Source organism: Apiospora marii (genome assembly GCF_038362585.1).
Source record: "Apiospora marii strain CBS 49790 chromosome Unknown utg000011l_segment0_segment0, whole genome shotgun sequence".
NCBI lineage: Eukaryota > Fungi > Ascomycota > Sordariomycetes > Amphisphaeriales > Apiosporaceae > Apiospora > Apiospora marii.
The window spans coordinates 1,020,586-1,039,709 of NW_027117382.1; the positions used below are offsets into that span (position 1 = coordinate 1,020,586).

A 19,124-nucleotide genomic window follows, 5' to 3' on the forward strand; every position below is an offset into this window, starting at 1 on the left:
GTTGGCGGCGGTTTGGGAGGTGTAGAGAACCTGCTGTTGTGCTTGGTATTGTGGTTGGGCTTTTACGGCGAAAGGATGATGTCCTGCGAGAAGGAGACCGGGAAGAGCGAGAGAAGACGATGAGGGATGTAGGCGAGCTGTAGTGGATCGGAGAAGGGAGGAAGTGATAGCGAAGAGTTGGGGGCGCATCGCGACGGTATTTATTTTACAACACTGATGGTACAACGGACTTGGGCGGCGGAGACGATTCTACTAGACTACTGGAACGACACGAGCAGGGCCAGGTTGTCAATAAAGTGGAACTCGTCTGCAGCTTGGGGGAGAGACAACTGAACTGCAACTGGAGGTAGGTGTTTAGGAAGTTAGGGGGGACACTGACTGACGCTACAGCAACCAGATACGGGCCGCGTAAGTAATGGGCAATGCGATAGAAGAGGATGGAACGGGAATATACTAAGGTGAGGGTGGTTCCTGAATCGCCGGGGTGGTATCGCCAATTGGCGACGCTATATGCTCCACCGCGGAGGATTTCAGGGGTCCGCAAATCTGACCTGCCAGCGCTGCTTACTTTTGGATTATGCAAGCAAGCTTGGCCGATTAGTAGTAGCATGATGATCTCTCCTTTAGTCAAGACACCACTGCCACCTAATCTAGTAGCAGTAGTATACCATGAGGCCATCTATCGGTTTATCGGAACTACCGGATTTACGCGCAAATACCAGTCTTTGTCATGTTCATTCGCACCACGAATCCTTCAAGTCTGGTAGGTTCTTCCGGTGATGTCATATGATTTGTTCTACGATGCAATTGCCATACTGCAATGTCTCATCCAGTCACCGCTGCAATTCTGCATGGACGTTGAAAGGTGGACGGACGGGTTGGTTTGGGGGGATGCAGCTTGCTTGATAAGGCTTTCATAATCCCGCCCGCCTCCTGTAAATGCGACACCTGGCCGCCCGGCAGTCACCCCACCTTCGCCCTCGGAATGAGGGGTTCAGGCCCGAGCTTTGCTTCATGCCACCTGCCTCGAGCCTGCCTACCTGCTCCTTATTGATTTGGGCTGATCTACGATAAACGTCCAGTTCGTTATGCTGTTATGCTGCGTCGTCCGTCTCAACGAATCCAAATGCAGCCATAGATTCGCTTGGGTGAAACGGCATGCGACTTATCCGGTAACAGGTGATGATCTTCTCGCTTTACTTGACATATTACATACAGCTTCAAGAGCTTATCACTTGAATCTGCCTACCCACCCCGCCATTGCCCGTCGACAAATCCAGGGTCTTGTCAGTGCGTGCTACCTCTATCCATTGGTTGATATCTGCTTACACATATTACCAAAGCTAGGCACAGTCGTGCCGGATTTAAGACCGATCCAACCACTTCCATAAAAGGCCACCTTAGTCGTTCCACACCCATTCTGCGGTGAAAAGTAGTGGTGGTAGTAGGTAGTAGACTACTATGCGCCGCTTGCAGTAGTTACCTCTAGCTAAAGAAGAGAGGTGAATGAAGAATGCGAAAGGAATAACACCAGAAGCCTACCAACTACTGGAGCTGACTTCTGCGTCTTGTCGATGTTGCAGCTTATGTGCCAGGAAGTGAAGGCTCTTCTACTACGTCCAAACGATCAGCACCAACCCATGCAATGGAAGACTTCAACGTGTAGTTACGTGATCCCTAGTGAGGCTCGGGTACGTATTTATATCGACCCTCTTACAAAAGGTGGTTGACGAATCTCTCGAGGTTGGCGATATAGTGCCAGCAAACACCACTACGCTATAAAGATGCGCATCCGAGAACGCTGTCTTTGCTTCATTCGAGCAGGCACTTACTTGATGAGCTATCGTGAGGCTTTTCGGTATCTGTTCCGTACGATGCCAAAGCGAGCGCTGCGACTGGACGACTTCGCTCTTGTGAGTATATGGAGAAATGATACGTAGGCTGTTCCCACCACCTTTGCTGGCCAGGAAAAGGGGATCTCTGCCAGCATAGCCTGCAGAGCCAACTTCTCAGAAACCATACACTTGGCGTAGAGGCCTTGGACAAACGAGAACTCGCCACTTTCCTCGTAAACACCTCGAGTTGAACTAAAGATAAGGAATCATGCTACGCGAACATCTAAACGAGGACTATCAAATACGCCAAGCTGCTTGCTCCCTCTCCTTTCGCTGCATAAAACATAGTTCAACTGTGTCACCTCGCCTGGTAGCGAGATGTGCCATTACCTATTAGTTCGGCCTTTAGAGACATACAAAACATAACTACGAACCACAATCCATCTGATCCTGCATATCAAGTAGTTCCCGAACCGCCGCCCACATGGCATCACCACGCCAGGTCAGGGGCAGGTACTCTGTGCTCTGGGGCATGCTCTTGAGGCCGAGATCTATCATCGGCTCTTCATCCGAAGGTGAGCTCATCGCGCCGTCTCCTACAGGCCCTGTACCCTGCCGCATACTTCTTCGAAGCCTGTCGTTGAAAGTCTCCTGGTCTTCTGTATGTGCTGTTGCCTCCGACTCGCTTCTTAGGGTGGCCAATGGGGTGCTCTGTCTTGTAAGCTTGACACTACCCAGACCAAGCCCTTCCTCGTCTATACCCTCCTTTCTCTCTTGATTGGCAGCAGAAGTGTTGCCGCCTCTCAGTGCTCGTGCTTTGGCTGCGAACTTTTCAAAAACGGCAATCCTCTTCTCGGCGGCCTCAGCTCGGTCACGCCACATCGCGCAGTCCCGTTTGGCCTCCCGCAGCTTCTCGCTCAGTGTACCGATATCCAAATTCTCTCTTGTTTCGAGCTGGCGTTTCAGTTGCAGGACTTCTTCACTCTTCGACTCCAACTGCCTCTGCAGGCGGCGTATCTGCTCGTGCAACAACCCATTCCCATTTTTGGGTCGTGAACTTTCCCCAGAAGCCGGCAGCGGGCTACCTTGTGTAATTGAGGCATCATCTCCAGGAGGCCGAGCACCTATGTGACTATGGGAAGAGGATGCAGAAGGTGGCCGTGCAAGATTCAGGTGCTGCGCTACGGGCGGCTCCTCACGAGGTGGAATCATGGTTCCGAGCGAGGGTGGACGGCTTAATTCTCGGTCTCGAGAAGGCGCCTTAGAGGGTGGAATCTTTGGCTCATTCCTTGCGGCGGAAAATATGAACCCGGTAGGCCTGAGAGAGACCTTGGGGAACGTGGAGGGCGTATTTTGGACACTCGAGCCCGTTGTTGTCTGCTTTCTGCGCCCGACAGAAGTGCGGCAGATACTGCCAGAAGTGATACCGGTACCACCAGAATCATCGCTGTGCTTCTTGCTGGGAGTCTGTGGTACGGCATGAGATGGAACCACGGCTGACTTAGTAGACTTGGCAGGTGATTGTGTCTTGATGTGTCCAGAGGCGAAACTAGCAGAGCTCCTGAGGTCACTGCGAGATCTACCAGCCAAGGGGCCGTCTGGTGAATTATTAGAAACGTTGTCAAACAAAGCTGTCATTGCTTTTACTGCACCTCCAACAGGACGCGAAGTCGACCTCTGTGAGAGTGGACGATTGATCGATTTCGGTCCCGCCTTAATTGGCGAACCAGAATTGACTTTGGCTGGTGATACGTTTGGTCTTCTCGGGCTCGATTGGGGAGGCTTCTCGAACACAAGTCTCTTGTCAGGCGAAAGAGTGGCTGGTTTCTTCTGGTCTTCCTGCTTCCTGGAGAGAAGTTTTCGTTTCCATTCTGGCGTGGCAGGCTTCTTCTCAACGGTCTCGTTGGACTCGGCACTTCGTTGGGGTGATTCGTGGCCAGAGGCGCGAAACAATCTTCTCTCCCTCAACGCCGCTAAGGGTGATGTAGGACTGTTCCTGACGAGCTCCTTCCAGCGCGATATAGGGCTTGATTTTGTAGTGGGGGCATCAATGAGCCGTTCGGCAAATTTATCAGCCTGGCCAGCTGAAGGAGACTTTCTACCCAAGATATATCGCAAAGACCACGGACTAGACTTATCTGAAGCCGTTTTCTTCTCAGGAACTGGGTCGGTCTCGTTCTTCGTCGTTTGCGCAGGAACTAGCATTTGCTCTGGGGGGCTCTTGGCATTTTCCACAACCGACGGATGGAAACTGGGAAATGTTTCTGCCCCCGAGAATGGTGAAATCTCTTCACTCTCTGATGCTATAGGTTGAATTGTATTGGGATCGTGCATCGTATTAGCCAGATTATCGACAACCTTGGGCTCCATCTTTTGATCTGTATGAAGTTGCTGTTCTGACGCGAGTACCTGACCCTCTATTGGGCTTGATGGCAGAGGTGGAAGGGCCTTCTTCACGGACGGAAGACGTTCGTACTTCAGAGGGGTTTTCCCAGCGGAGGTAGCCCGAGATTGGGCTCTCAGACCACTGCCAGAGGCTGATTCCTGCTGAAAAGTTGTACTGGTCGCCCTCTGCTTTGCAAATGTTTCGTAGAGCGTAGCTGGAGAACCAGAATATTTGCTTGCATCTAGCCCACGAGGATTTTCGTAGAAATTTTGCCCTTCTGCATCAGGGCCAGTTTCTTTGATAGCTTCCGGTTGTTGTACACTGAAGCCGGGCATGGCTGAGCCCGAGGCTGACGCGCCGGATGCCGAATCCCTAAGGAAACTGCGAGACTGCATCTTCAATGCTTCATTGCTGCTAGCGAACTCATCGTTCATCAAGCTATTGTGGGTTTTGCTTCTATAAGACTTAGGAGTGGATGAGGCGATAGGGTCAAACTCGAGGTCGTCGAAATGATGGTTTGCTATGGGGCTTTCCTCGACAGTGGGCGAGAGAGCGTTGAGAGACTGGCCCCGCGGCAGTCTGTGTGGTGCAGCAGAGCTCGATGTCTGTACACGTTGTCGCCTGACCGACAGCGGCTCCATCGGAGCAACTGAACTCATACGAGATCTTGAGGGGCCGACCTCTATTGGGGTCAGTGTCAGTGACCCATGAGAAGCTGGGGACTTACTCGACGACGGTGTAGGGCTGGCGGCAATCGACGCATTGGACCTTGGTCTAAATTGAGTGGAAGACTTATGAGAACTCCAGTCAGGGGGTCTCCGCATAGAGAAAGTCTCGGATGCAGAGGAGTTGAGCAGATTCCTCCTCGCCCTTGCGCCAGAGTATAGAGGGTCTGCATTGGGAGGATGCAGCGCACTCATACTCCTCAGGTGACGCACCACTTGTCTCCAGTGGACAATGAGCATCTCCGTTATATCATTTGCGACATGTATGCGATCAATAGTCGGCATGGACGGCATTTGGTCCTTTGGGACTCTGGTCCGCTTCTGCTTTTTCGATTTGGGAGGCGAAACGGGCAAAAGCACCAACCCGGCTGCGGGATCGGCGACTTTCATGCTGTAGGAATTGATCAAGTCCCCAACAAGTAGAGGGCCAAATATGATTGCCAGTGCATTATAGCCCATCAGATCAAATGTCGGTAGCGGTCTACCCTTGGCGTCTTCTCTGGGGGCAAGTTCTGCCGCGCGACCGACGAGGCAAAGTATGCCGAACACAGCACATATCAGTTCCCGTCTGTACCTCGACTTGACTGTCCCAATTGCAAGCGCGATAAGTCTGGCTCGTAACTTGCACCCTTTCGTTTCCGTCGATTCCGGGTCTGCGTGTAACTGAGTGTGTATGGCGACCAATGCATCGAAGAGGCCCAGGGACCCCAAAATACCGCCTGGGAGGCCAGACAAGAAACGCTTGAATGTAGAAGCAACATCATGGACGCTACAGTTGAGGTGTGTGGGCAAGTTCGGGCACCTAGTAGTCGTGGCAATATCTTCATTCCTTTCGTCTGCAATATAGTAGTCGTAGAGGGCGTTGACGATCCGCACCGATCCCGGAATTCGAAAGATGCCTTGACTACTTGCTGTAGGAGACTTTGTCAGTATCTTGTCTGCACTCTAAGGGGGCTTGAAAGCCACAAACCGTGCTGGATGAGATAATGTGCCGTCGCACGAAAGCAAGTCGGGAGGGTCAATAAGTCAGGCGCATATTCGACAGGTAAATAGAGGGTGCTTTTCCCACATAGTCGAACCAAGCCGCGTAGGTCCTCATGCGTCAACGAAGCCTTTCTTTGATTATAGACGAAGTTCAGCGCGATATCACTGATACTGCGGCGGTGTTGAAGACGCTCGGTTGGTTTCGTTGAGTCTGGATTCGTTTGGCCGTTCGAGGTTTGCCGCAAAACTCGAGAAATCCAGTTGTTCTTCCTTTCTGGGAGAGATTTGGACGGAGGCTCTTGGTGTTCCTGGCTATGATTCAGCTAATGTCGGCGTGGTAAAGGCCTAGCGACTTACAGAAACTGAAGGGAAGTCTCCGGGCACGATCGATCGTATGCCATGCTAACTGCGATTTAGTCCAACTCGCAAAGAATTTTCGTAAAGTCGTCAACATACCTTCTTTGCTAGTTTGTTGTACTCGCCTACAAAGAAACTTCGATCCTCAACCTCTTCGTCTTCCGAGTTGAAGTCAAAATCCCCGCTTGAAGAGGTCCAGGTCGTGCTGCTTCGATAAGCAGCTTGGTCCCGATCATGAGATGTACTGAAGTTGCCGGCCGTCTGGGATCCCTCCAACGGATCCTGCGGTCGAGAAAAAGTATTACGCGAAATGCGCGGACGTGACGGCACGGTCTGCTTGGGAAACGAAGGCAGCTGTAGCGGTGCGGGCTCACCCATAGTCGAGATGGCCTTGGCCTTCCCCTTGCCCCTCAAAGAAGATGGCTCTGTATCATGTTTGTAAGGCTGCATTTGAGCGTTTCCAAAGAAGGGGGGCATGGAATAGAAGGGAATTAATTAGGTCAAACTTCGTGGCCAGAAAGTCAAGAAATAGGGAGAATCAACATGCAAACAGAGGACCAAAATCTTGTCTCAAGTGATAGTGAAGGGTTCGTCAAAGAAATTGTGGTTTTGCTCCTTCCGTCAAGTTGCAGACCGAATCTTGTCTTTCACCCCCATCTGCCATTCGTGCCTTCCGTTGCAAGTAGATGCACCAAATCGATCAGATAACAGTGCGAACTCCATTGCCACATATCCGTGCCTGTATCCGTGTTGTAAAGAAGTAGCAGCAAAGTTGCAAAGAATGAGAGCCAGGTTGAAAGAAACCCATTAGCTTCTCGGATATTGGTGTAACATGAAGACAGGTCCCAGGCATGGATACATTAAATTACCGCACCACGCCAAGGTAGACGTGTACAAATTGAGTTATTATTGACTATTAAATCCGAGGGTGGTCTTCACATTCTATACTGCTCGAAGGGACCAAGAGTCACTCGCCCCTCTGTCTGAAAGGCGACAAGAACATCGCAAAGGAAACCCGAATTTCTATCAGAAAGCAGATGAATTCCCAACTGAGATCCTGGTATTTCCCTTTCTCATCGGAACACGCCTTACGCCATTGCAATGCCTCCCAGCCTACCCATTTCCCTCTCGATAAAACATGACAGTCGTAGCATAGCCCGAACCTCGGCAACTATGTGTGTGGGAAATACTCTCCCTCCTCGCCGTAGAACAAGACGTACTTCAGGATATCGGAAAGGGACAAGATGCCTTTCAGATGCCAATCGTCGTCAATGACTACCAGCCTATGCACGCGAGACTGGCGTACTGTTTGGAAGATGGAGTCCAGCCGATCGTCCTCTTGGCATGTGTAGATGCCAGGGAAATCCTCAGGCCGTTGCGCAAGAGCTTCCCCAACCGTCGATTTGAGTTCCTCGTATGCGCCCCCCTTGATACACGGAATGACATCGACTGCCTCGAAGACGTTCAGCACTACATTGTTCTTGTCGATAACCGGCACAGCAGAGATGTTCCGAACCACCATCGAGTTGATTACATCGAGCACCGAGTCTGTCATTTTGCACGTTGCAAGGTCCGTGTAGGTTCCCAGGTTGATTTCCCGAATCGTCTTCTTCATCAGCGAGGTGTGTTGCTCGGTGTTGACCGCAATAAACTTCAGGATGCGGTACTGCGTTATCACGCTGACCACCGTTTCGCGTCCGGTTTCATCATCCACGTCGACTAATGGTATGCGTCTTGCCCGACTCCTTAGCATGCGACTGCAAGCCTCGTATAGTGGGCGCCCAGGGTGAACCGAGACCGTCTCGAGCGTCTGGACGTTGATCGCTTTCTCGATATCTGCACAAGGAGCTGGATGTTAGCTTTCCATGACATCTCCTGCGCCTTGCTGTGTAAGGTCGGACCGTACCTCGGAGGCTACTAAGCCGAAACTTCTCGACATTATCGATCTGTTCCGGAAACTGGTTGTAGTACTGGATCACGTTGATGAAATCCGTGCTGGTGAGAAGTCCAGCAAAACGCCCATTATGCGAATCCCAAAGGGGCGCGGACACGATATCTGTAAACGTCCAGTCAGCAATCGGGTTGCTCCCACACCGATCTTGTCTTTCGCATCTGGCGGTAAAGCATACTGTTCTGAATCAGGATGCTCAGACTCTTCCGGATCAGCAGATCATTGTCTAAAACGATCAAGCGGAACGAGAGGGGGAGGACATCGTAGCTAGTCCGTATCCGAAGGAAGTCGCGCACGCCTTGCTAGACCACGACAGTCGATGTTAGCATATGCCGACTTCTACGGTGTTACAAGACAAAGTAACCTCAAGCCATGGCATCGGCTAGTCAGGGTCTTCGAAGCGTCTCTAGCCACGCTGACAACCGCGACGCGATAGCTGGCAGGGGAAAAACAGGCACAGAAGGGGATTATGCGAATGCGAGCTTACCAGGCCCTGCAGCTGTTCCTCATCGATGGGACTCATTGGTGCCGGTTCGAACGTGACGGTCTTTTGGGATTTGGGTCTGAGATAACTGCTGGGCTGGACAACGCGGAAGGGAAGCTGGAACTCGTGACCAGCTGAAGGGCGCCGTAAACTTTGACTCGGCATGGCGGGGTCATGCTCTTGCCCATCGGCAGCCGCCTTTGTAGCCGTGACCTCATCCATGGCTGGCTGACACCCGACTCTAGCTGCTTGGGTAGTGTCCGGGAGTGGTCGAAAGGGAGGATTGTGGCTTGGTAAACCGGCGAAATGGTGTCGGAGAAGCAGCCTGCTTTTGACTTGCCCTGTCGCTCTTGATTTTAACGTCGACTAGAGTACGATTAAGAGAGTTCTTGAGACGGGCGAATGTTGCGAAGAGAGGTCGTTTCTTCCCAACGCCGATCTTGGTGGGCTTGGTTGCGCTTGATTTGATAAGACCTGAACATTGGAGCAATGGGCCGGCCGGGGGGCTAGGAGGGGCTTATTTGCTGGGGCCCCTACCCATTCCTATGGACAGCTACCTGCTCTCCCCATGCCGCCGCATACTTCCATCTCATAAGTATTATCCTCGTCTCCGCCTGTATCCGACATTTTTAGACCGCGCTTCAATCGCAATGCTTTTCATACGACAAGTATATGGATTATGTACACATGTATACGCTGTCCTGGTTGCTGAGTGGAAGACAACTTGACCAGCCGGCCGAGAATCACCAAGCTCCAAGCTCCATGCGATACATAGTGCGCGAACTATACGCGAACCAGCTCATGATTTATATTATCACTCACGGCCAACTTTATGACAACAAGTCGCCCGTGGGAACTTGCATATAGCGGCAGAACAATTTGAATCGCGACTCCCTAGTGGCTTCTGTACTGTACTCGAGATACAACCATCGAAGAAGCTTGAGATCCCTCCAGCCCTCCTCGAGTAACGGGCTTGGGCTGTGCCGATGTCGATCACTACCAGGTATTGCTTATACTGCATTGGCTCGTATCGGCCGGCTGCTGCAAATGCGGCCAGAGCCCGTAGTGTTCTAAATTAGGATTTGACGACCGCGTTCATCTATGATAGGGACTTATCACAACGAGTGCTAGAACATCAGAAAGAGAATCTACCCAGTCCCCGAGGCAGCCCCCTAGTGGTGATGTAAATGGTTGTTGTACCGACCAGTGGAACACGTGTTGATGGGCATTAACCACCACGGCGCATGCTCCATGGGTTGTATGTTTGCCTTGTCGTCGCTGTCGCACTGCGCGTGCAATAAATACCTGGTAGCCAAAGGGTCCTATCTGGTTACCCGTTTTGCACGCACCGCAGTATCATGCTCGTCCTTTCGGTGAGAACATGGTCGCGCAAACTTCTCAATAGGTACTAACAAGTTCGGTCATCTGACGTAGAAAGTGGTGTGAAGTCGCATTCGTAGTTGCCAGAGTAGGAGGGTGCGGTAGGCAAAGGGGAAAAAAGGGTTGACACCCGTCATATTGGGAATGAGGTAGACACCGACGAGCATGGCCATGGGAACATAGATAGGTAGCCGGGATGCTCCTTAAAATAAGGGGATGGGGGTTAGTCAAGGCGTTGGGTCGTGTCGATGGACTTATCACAAGTATACATGACTTTACACCGCTTGGTCATATCTTTCAGACAGGGAGCGCTTGCTTCACACACTAGAAGATGCGGCTCAGGTTTAGAATGTTTGCTGCACCGGATAGAACATGTTCGTAATCTACCCTGCCACATGCAGGTGTATGTCTCAAGCCGAGCTTGAACATCACATTGGTAATGATATTCATGTTGGATACATATGTAACTCTGATTGAGTATGCATACAGATGGATGTTGACAGGCACGTCGCGAACCTTTAAACATTACCTAAGTCTGATTCAAGATCAAACGCCATGTAGCATCACTACATTACCTTAACCCGCCTGGGCGGGCTTTAAGGCTTAAGCACCTATGATGTATGCAGGAAGGGACCGTTGTACGTCGGTAGGGTATATCTCTACAGACATATTTCTGCTAAGGACGTACAAGCGTGGACTGGTACATTCGCTGCAGATCGCGTCGTTCAATGGCTGGGCGAGTTGCGTCACCCACCCCCAGACAAAGAGTGCGGTCTGCAACCCGATCATTGATCTTCGTCGCTTGCTGCAGAGAGGCGTCGGTTCATGTACGCGGATGGAGAGGGGAGAGGGAAAAGTTTTTGCGCCCGCTCCGTTTTGGATCTCCAAGACTGTAACCATAGCTACAGATGCTCACATGAATGTGCTTGCCTAGGATTTGCGCCCAACCTGTTGTTATCCCATTGACGCTGGGTTGATGCTAGTCAATGCCAATCTTAAGCAGATAAGCCATACAACCTTGTAGCAGGCGAAAACGCACGATTATCGTCGAGCTTGACCCCCAAAATTACAGCACGTATGCAGAGGGTCCCGAGCTATGCTACATCTTACTCGAAGCAGCAAGGACCCACTGAGCCAGCTGTAGAGTGCCCACCTACCCACTAACTTCCCTATGCGGCCAGTGTTAGTGGTTGAGTTAGCAACGGGAAAAGCAGCTGGGCAGCTTCCACCTCGATCTGGAATTGGTCGTGGTCCCCGACTGGTCACTGGCGCCCCCCCATCCCATCCCATCCCATCCCAGCACTGACAACGCTGGGAAGGCACGCGCGCTTGTTTGTTTTATCAATACCTGACCTTTAACCGCCAAAGCAACCACGCCGAGTCCTGCGTCCCTCATTTATCTCGTCCTCACCACCACACCACCACCACCCATCAACACCCGCACACAGCATTGGCGGGAGCTTTGGGAAAGGGGAAAGAATCCGTCTACCGCCTAGCCAAGCATCTTCTGACTGTCGCCGAGCGACCACAGGCCCCGACCAGCGTCCGTCCCTGCCTGCCGTCCTCAGTGACCGCTTGGGCCTTTAGGCGGGCCCCCCAACAGCGGCCAAAACACAGTCATCCTTCTGCTTAAACCTCCGGACTTCACAACCGGCTACTGCTCATCACGATAGCAACAAAATGGGGGCTGCGTGCAGCTCATGCTGCGGAGGCCGCAGAGGCGATCAGCTTTATGTGAGCTATTTACCCAAACCCGCCGTTCCCTTGCTTCCTGGGGGGAGAGGGACCAGAGCTCAGAGAGCAGTCACCGCATCGGCGAGTCGATACAACAGCCCGGCTAACAATGCTCTATCTACAGGAGCCTTTACTTCAGGAAGCCGAACGTGAGGCAGTTGCAGATCTGCTCCAATATCTCGAGAACGTATGTGCATCGCATACCGATACGATGGTTCCGTGTTGATACTAAAACCTCATACCTAGCGCGGCGAGACCGATTTCTTCTCAGGCGAACCTCTCCGAGCTTTGAGCACCCTCGTCTTCTCCGACAACATAGACTTGCAGCGCAGCGCCAGCTTAACATTCGCTGAGATCACGGAGCGAGGTACATCGAGCTGCCATACCCCGAAATATGTCTACCGAAGCTAACCGTATGCCTTAGATGTTCGAGAAGTCGACCGGGATACACTGGAGCCCATTCTCTTCCTCCTGCAGAGCCCCGACATAGAGGTTCAACGAGCAGCGAGTGCGGCCCTGGGGAACCTAGCCGTCAATAGTATGTCACAAGTTGGAAGTAACGATGATATGACGAGGTTATCTGACCATCTTTCGCAGCTGAGAATAAGGTCCTGATTGTTCAGCTTGGTGGACTGACCCCTCTCATCCGCCAAATGCTATCTCCCAATGTGGAGGTCCAATGCAATGCTGTCGGTTGCATCACCAACCTCGCTACGCATGAAGACAACAAGGCAAAAATTGCGCGATCGGGTGCGCTGGGCCCTCTCACACGCCTGGCCAAGTCCCGAGACATGAGAGTGCAACGGAATGCGACAGGCGCCCTTCTGAACATGACGCACTCTGGTTAGATATCCTCTGCACCCACTGCAACCCCCTGTCTTACCAGAAGTTGCCGTTGCTAACCTTCAGTAGATGAAAATCGGCAGCAGCTAGTGAGCGCCGGTGCCATACCCGTGCTCGTGCAGCTCCTCTCGTCTCCCGACGTTGATGTCCAGTATTACTGTACAACCGCTCTCAGTAATATCGCGGTTGACTCCAACAACCGCCGCAAGCTGGCGCAGTCCGAGACCAAGCTTGTCCAATCTCTCGTGAATTTGATGGACTCGTCATCCCCCAAGGTTCAGTGCCAGGCTGCTTTGGCACTGCGGAATCTGGCGTCAGACGAAAAGTACCAGCTGGATATTGTCCGGGCCCAAGGATTAAACCCTCTTCTCCGACTTTTGCAGTCATCTTATCTGCCGCTTATCTTGTCGGCGGTTGCTTGTATACGAAACATATCGATCCACCCGATGAACGAGTCGCCCATCATAGAAGCAGGCTTCTTGAAGCCTTTGGTGGATCTTTTGGGATCGACAGACAACGAGGAGATCCAGTGTCATGCTATATCAACACTTCGCAATCTCGCGGCAAGCTCTGACCGCAACAAGGCCCTCGTTCTGGAAGCTGGCGCGGTTCAAAAATGCAAGCAGCTGGTTTTGGATGTCCCTGTCACTGTGCAGTCGGAGATGACGGCGGCGATTGCTGTGCTGGCTCTGTCTGACGATCTCAAGACGCACCTCTTGAATCTCGGAGTTTTCGACGTGCTCATTCCATTGACGCACTCGCCAAGCATTGAGGTGCAGGGCAACAGCGCTGCTGCTCTGGGTAATCTGTCATCCAAAGGTACGTCTCTTGTTACACACTGTGTGCGTGATGCAAAACTAACTCGACTAGTTGGCGACTACTCCATCTTCATCCAGGACTGGGCAGAACCCAACGGCGGTATTCATGGTTACCTCAGTCGATTCTTGGCCAGCGGAGATGCCACATTCCAACACATCGCCATCTGGACGCTTCTCCAGCTTCTCGAGTCGGAGGACAAGACGTTGATTGGCCAAATCGGAAAGTCGGACGAAATTGTCGATATGATCAAGCAAATTGCCGAGCGACAGATCGAATCGGAGGCCGACGCTGTTGACGACGATGACGAAGGCGAGGTTGTCAACCTTGCCCAACGATGCCTGGAATTATTGGGCCAAAGCATGTCGAAAGCACACATTGAGGGCTGAAAGTCGACTTGAACGGGCAAGTCGTTGACTGGCCCCTTTTTACTACCCATTTCCAAGCCTCTTGGGCGCCCTTCTGGGCTTCAGCATCCGCGTGGGCATTGGGTTTTGGCCAGGCGTTTGAGGCGTACATTATATACAGCGGCATTCATCAGGGTCTTCTTGTTGTTGATTCTACCTTGTTTCTATATTCGGGTGCATATCCCCACTGGCCGTCGTTCAGGAAGGGGACGGCGTATTTTGTGGAATTGGTGTGCTATTCAGTACTTGCGCCGGGCACTTCCCCAGCTCGGCATGGTTTCTTTTGTACTGCCATTCCGGTGGCACAGTCCTATAAAAAAAACTTGTTTCGTTCAGCAGTGTACGTCAATTCGCCATCGAGATTGGGGCTATGGAGATATTTATGGGAGGTTTGAGAGCGAGAGCCTTTACGTGTAGTTACCTAGTTTGCGCCTGAAGAGATATCCATTCTGCACATCACAAATTTGGCCCATTGCGATTCTGAAGTGATCACCAATATAGTACCATATAAATGTTGGTCGTATATATATACAGTAGCACATTGTGGAGAAGAGGCCCAGCTAGGTTCAAGACGAGTCTTCTGTTGTCAAGCCATTTGGGAGCAGCTCAAACCATTTCCAAGGGTTCCAGCCGACCATTTGACCCTTAGCGATAGCTTTGCCTTTGATAAGAGCCAGGGGCACAGGTCCAAAATCTCTCGAGTCTCTCGACCACGGCAAGTTGTCCCCCACAAGATAGCAGTGGCCCTTTGGCACCTAGCATGTGTCAAGTCAGCATAAGATACTGTACATTAGTAACCCCGTACACACAAGACCGGCACTGACCTGGAGCATCCGGTCGCTGGTGGCGCCGGGGCTGTTCATCAGGACGTAGTCGCCCGGCATGCCGATGACCCGCTTCACGCCGTCCTCGCCGGGGGAGACGGGGATGTGGTAGCTGACGCAGTCGCCGACGCGGACGTCGCGGCCCCGGCGGTGGTGCTTGTCGAAGATGATGATGTCGCCGTCGACCAGGAATGTCGGCAGCATCGAGGGGCCGTAGCCCCAGCCGAAGCTGTACTGGTGGTTGAAGAGGTAGTGCGCCAGAGCCAGGGTCTGGCCGCAGTGGACGAAGATGCGGAAGGGGTGGCCGGCGAAGTAGCTTGCCCAGCGGCCCATTGGTGGGAATTCACTCTGTTTGGGGGGTGGCGTTTTTCTGGTGGTTGAGCTTGGCGGAGGTTGATTAGTTGGGGTGTGGAGTCGCTTTCTTGAACATTTGAGAGGATAGGTATAAGAAACTTGTATTGGGATTAGTGAAGGACTTTCTTTGTACACTTGGTGCTATTCAAATGATTTCAGACTGATGCTGTCGAGGCACATGCCGCTGGAGACCGTCAGAGTACCGGTAGCTCAAGGTACGGTACCTTCCGGTAAGTATCGTAGCTCCTAGCTAGGCTCCATGCCCGCTTCTGATTGGCTGTGCAATGAAAACGTCAAACTCAAGGACCCAATCTCGCCAGTCAATTGAAGAGCGCCATTCTCATAGCTTCAACCGACAACTAGGCTGCTTACTTCTACCCGAACCGCGAAAATCTCCTCTCAAGATGCAACCCACGCGATGCCTCTTTTCTCCGGCGAGGGCTCTGCAAAATGTCTTTTTGTCACACCTTGACCTCTCGGCCCGACGAAGCATAGCTACGGCACCATCTTCAATCGGCAGGCCGGCGGCGGCATACCTGTCCACCCCGCGTCGTCTCTTCAGCACCGACGGCGGTGTCCGCATGAAGCAATTTGGGCGCAGGCCCTCCAACAATTACAACAACAACAAGTACAACGCCAACACGCCCCCGACGCCCGCGTCCCGCTACCCGGCCGACGATGCGATCCCGTACAAGTTCGTCAAGATCGCCGACGAGAATGGTGCCCTCTCTCCGCCGCAGCGGACGTCGGACGTGCTCGGCTCGCTAGACCTTGAGAAGTATTCGCTGGTGATGAAGGCGCCGCCGCCGCAAAAGAAAGCAGAGGAGGAGGAGGAAGACGAAGGCGAGGAGCAGGAGGTCCTGTCGTTCCAGGACATGCCCCTCGCGGAGCCCGAGGCGGCCATCTGCCGCATCGTCGACAAGTTCGCGTACGCCAAGATGATGGAGGAGAAGGAGAAGGAGGCGCGCCGCAAGAAGCTCAACACCAAGGAGCTCGAGCTGAATTGGGCCATCGCGCCCAACGACCTGGGCCACAAGATCACGCAGCTCGAGGGGTTCCTGGCTAAGGGCAAGACGGTCGAGGTCATGCTGGCCAAGAAGCGCGGTGGGCGCGTGGCCACCCCGGAGGAGGGAGAGGCCTTGATTGAGCGGCTGGAGGAGGCGGCCGCGGGCAAGGGCGCCAATGTTGCGAAGCGGGAGGGCAGCTTCCCGGGTATCGTGAAGATTAAGTTCGAAGGACGAGGAAAGGCGGCAAAGGCGTAAGGCGAAATATCATTCCGTCCCCTTGACTTCACGTATATACTCTTCACGTAAGCCACGTGGAGAAGCAAAATCGACATCGAACCGGAAGTATATTCGGGAGCTCGGTTTGGTTCAAAGGCTAGATCTAGATGTGTACAATATCCGTGGGCTCTACATAGAGTCAAAGTGTACCCCGCTGTATTATGTATAGAGAAGGGTCGCTGATCATCGAAAAATAAAAATGTCTTCTACTCTTTAGCATGCTGAGTTCTTTGACATGGGCTTCATATGCCGCGGCCAGGCTGCTCGAGAGGAAGAAAGAAGCGAAAAGCTATCACGATCTATCTCTAACGAGATCAGGTCAGCCCTGCAAGCAAACCCTTGGCTCTTCGACAGCGCAAGCATGTTACAAGATCTTTATCCTTAGCCATATATCATATTTTGAAAGTTTGGCACTATCTAAAGTCAATGGTTGCCTTCTTCTTGTCCATGGACGGCAAAAGCCGGCCGTAGGGAGAATCTATCCACGCAGCTACTTTCAGCATCTGCCCTATGATCTCATACTTCATGTCTCTCAACTGCGGTGAAACGTCAGCGGTTCATGTCACCGCTACTCACCAACACCGAAACTGTCGCTGGTCGATGGTCCTACAGTAGGAAATCTACAACGCAAATAAATCGTCTGGTATATTGATAGAGGGATTGCCTATTCACTAATAAAGGCTCTTAATTGCTTGAGGGAGTTCAATTTGAGTTGTCTTGCGATGAGGTCCATCCATTTGTTCCACCTTCGCCTTGGACCCCAGATTAGCGGATCCTGCTCGGATGGCAGTGAGCTCATAGGGGACCTTGCCGAAGCTTAGTGGCCAATTACAGAAGCTGGCCAAGGTCCAGGACCCCTGTGAAGAAAAAAAGTTACATTAAGTCGATCAATTAGACCAATCTAGGATATCATTTTTCACTTGACGTACTTAAACACGACCTGGTAGCACTCATTGTCATTGCAATTCTTCATTGACAAACTCATTTTCATATTTGAAAAGACTTGGTCGCATAGCCTTAAGAACTTTGGATCATATTTGTCGCAATATCCCAAACAGGTACAGACATCAATTGATAGCCAGCAGCAATGGCGACCGACATCACAGAAGAGACCCTGAAGGTCAGCTACGAGCAATTGGGCGACCTCGAGAAGGAGTTTGAAGACAACGAGGTCGAAATCAGTACGTCGTCCCGCCTCCGACAAATCCCTTCTCTACGTGAGCGCTCGTGTTAACTTTTGCGTGTTTCAGTCCGTCACCAAGTCGCTATGAACAAGCCGCTGTATGAGAAGCGGGCGAAGATCCTGGAGGGGCTACCCGGCTTCTGGCCCCTCGTGCTCGAGCAGGCGCCGCCGGACGTGGACCAGTACATCCAGCCCAGCGACTCGGCCGTGCTGCTGTCGTCGCTCATGAACCTGACCGTCTCGCACTTTGAGATCGAGAACGGCGGCCAGGGCGACCCGCGCAGCATCGCCATCCGGCTCGAGTTCACCGAGAACGACTACTTCGAGGACAGGGTCTTGGAGAAGAAGTTCTGGCACCGCCGCGCCAAGAGCGGCTGGACGGGCCTCGTGAGCGAGCCCGTGCCCATCAAGTGGAAGAAGCCCGGCAAGGACCTCACGCAGGGCTTGCTGGACCTCGTCGTCAAGGTTTGGGAGGAGGACCAGAAGCGCGGCGCCGACAAGGCCCCCATCACCAAGGCCAAGGACTACACGCCCGCGCAGAAGGAGCTCAAGAAGAAGATCGAGACGGTCGGCATGGGCGGCGTCAGCTTCTTCGGCTGGTTCGGCTTCCGCGGGTTCCCCATCTCCGAGGAGGAGAGCCGCGTGGCGACCGAGAAGGACAAGGAGAACCGCCGCCTCCGCGCCGAGGGCAAGCCCGTCCCCGACGAGGACGAAGACGAGGATGAGGATGAGGAGGACGAAGACGATGACCCGTACGGTCTGGAGATCTTCCCCGATGGCGACGAGCTCGCTATTGCCATCAGCGAGGATATGTGGCCCAGTGCCATCAAGTACTTCAGTAAGTTTGATTGTAATCTGGGTTTGTCCAAAAGGGCACCAATAACTGCTTGCTAACACAGATTCGCAGCATCGGCTCAAGAGCAGGGCGACATGAGCGACATTGACTTCGAGGATGGCATGGATGAGGACGACGAGGACGAAGACGAGGAAGAGGAAGAGGCTACCACCAGCAAGGAGCCTCCCGCCAAGAAGCGAAAGGCTTAGATCAAAGCCGGGAGGTACCACAACTGCAGCATGGCGGTTTCCAACGAAAAAAATTGTACGAAGATCTTATGTCGTGATGATACCCTTCTATCTACTCAGCTAGACACGCGCCACAGAGCTGGCGGGCTTAGCTATACTTAATTCACAGTGGCTCGAGCCCTATCTTATATACTCACTGCCAAGCGATTGCACGTTTAAACCACTGGAATCGATTTTCGAGCCGCCCGGATGAAAGGCCTCGAAACAGCGGCCTGGGCGCCGTTGGGCCAAGTCTTGCGTTCATTCAGAAAGTCGGCAGATCGGCAAGAGTTTCGTTTGGGTAGCGATGACAGTTTTCTTGTCCTTTCTTCCCGTCGCCATTGGCAGCTTGGCCTTAGGTCCTTGATCCCTCGTGGAAATAGAAGCAGGCTCTGACACGCTAACGACATGGGGTAAGCTCCCGAACCGGCAACACCAGCTTCCTTCTAGCAGCGCCTCATTCGTGGACCGTGGATCGTGGCAAGGACCCGTTCTAGCCGTTGGAGAAACGAATAT

General features: G+C 52.6%; 6 protein-coding genes across 6 annotated transcripts; 3 read left to right on the forward strand and 3 right to left on the reverse strand.

Annotated features, from left to right (window-relative positions):
* Positions 1-2,261: 2,261 nt before the first annotated feature.
* PG985_013380 (uncharacterized protein) lies at positions 2,262-6,764 on the reverse strand (the record flags this gene model as incomplete). The annotated part of the gene is made up of 4 exons (XM_066833146.1): positions 2,262-5,857; positions 5,917-6,238; positions 6,288-6,332; positions 6,387-6,764. The coding sequence occupies 4 exons, from the start codon at positions 6,762-6,764 to the stop codon at positions 2,262-2,264; spliced, it is 4,341 nt and encodes a 1,446-aa protein (XP_066677886.1).
* Positions 6,765-7,458: 694 nt separating this feature from the next.
* Positions 7,459-8,944, reverse strand: PG985_013381 (5'-AMP-activated protein kinase subunit gamma; the record flags this gene model as incomplete). The annotated part of the gene is made up of 4 exons (XM_066833147.1): positions 7,459-8,123; positions 8,194-8,343; positions 8,417-8,540; positions 8,726-8,944. The coding sequence occupies 4 exons, from the start codon at positions 8,942-8,944 to the stop codon at positions 7,459-7,461; spliced, it is 1,158 nt and encodes a 385-aa protein (XP_066677887.1).
* Positions 8,945-11,945: 3,001 nt separating this feature from the next.
* Positions 11,946-13,884, forward strand: PG985_013382 (vacuolar protein-like protein 8; the record flags this gene model as incomplete). The annotated part of the gene is made up of 6 exons (XM_066833148.1): positions 11,946-12,023; positions 12,083-12,203; positions 12,261-12,374; positions 12,434-12,679; positions 12,746-13,498; positions 13,550-13,884. The coding sequence occupies 6 exons, from the start codon at positions 11,946-11,948 to the stop codon at positions 13,882-13,884; spliced, it is 1,647 nt and encodes a 548-aa protein (XP_066677888.1).
* A 584-nt stretch (positions 13,885-14,468) lies between these two features.
* Positions 14,469-15,059, reverse strand: PG985_013383 (uncharacterized protein; the record flags this gene model as incomplete). Its single annotated transcript, XM_066833149.1, has 2 exons — positions 14,469-14,657; positions 14,727-15,059. 2 exons carry the CDS (start codon positions 15,057-15,059, stop codon positions 14,469-14,471), a joined length of 522 nt encoding a protein of 173 aa, XP_066677889.1.
* Positions 15,060-15,484: 425 nt separating this feature from the next.
* PG985_013384 (uncharacterized protein) lies at positions 15,485-16,342 on the forward strand (the record flags this gene model as incomplete). The annotated part of the gene is made up of 1 exon (XM_066833150.1): positions 15,485-16,342. One exon carries the CDS (start codon positions 15,485-15,487, stop codon positions 16,340-16,342), a length of 858 nt encoding a protein of 285 aa, XP_066677890.1.
* Positions 16,343-17,450: 1,108 nt separating this feature from the next.
* Positions 17,451-18,590, forward strand: PG985_013385 (uncharacterized protein; the record flags this gene model as incomplete). The annotated part of the gene is made up of 3 exons (XM_066833151.1): positions 17,451-17,544; positions 17,614-18,384; positions 18,454-18,590. 3 exons carry the CDS (start codon positions 17,451-17,453, stop codon positions 18,588-18,590), a joined length of 1,002 nt encoding a protein of 333 aa, XP_066677891.1.
* Positions 18,591-19,124: the final 534 nt, after the last annotated feature.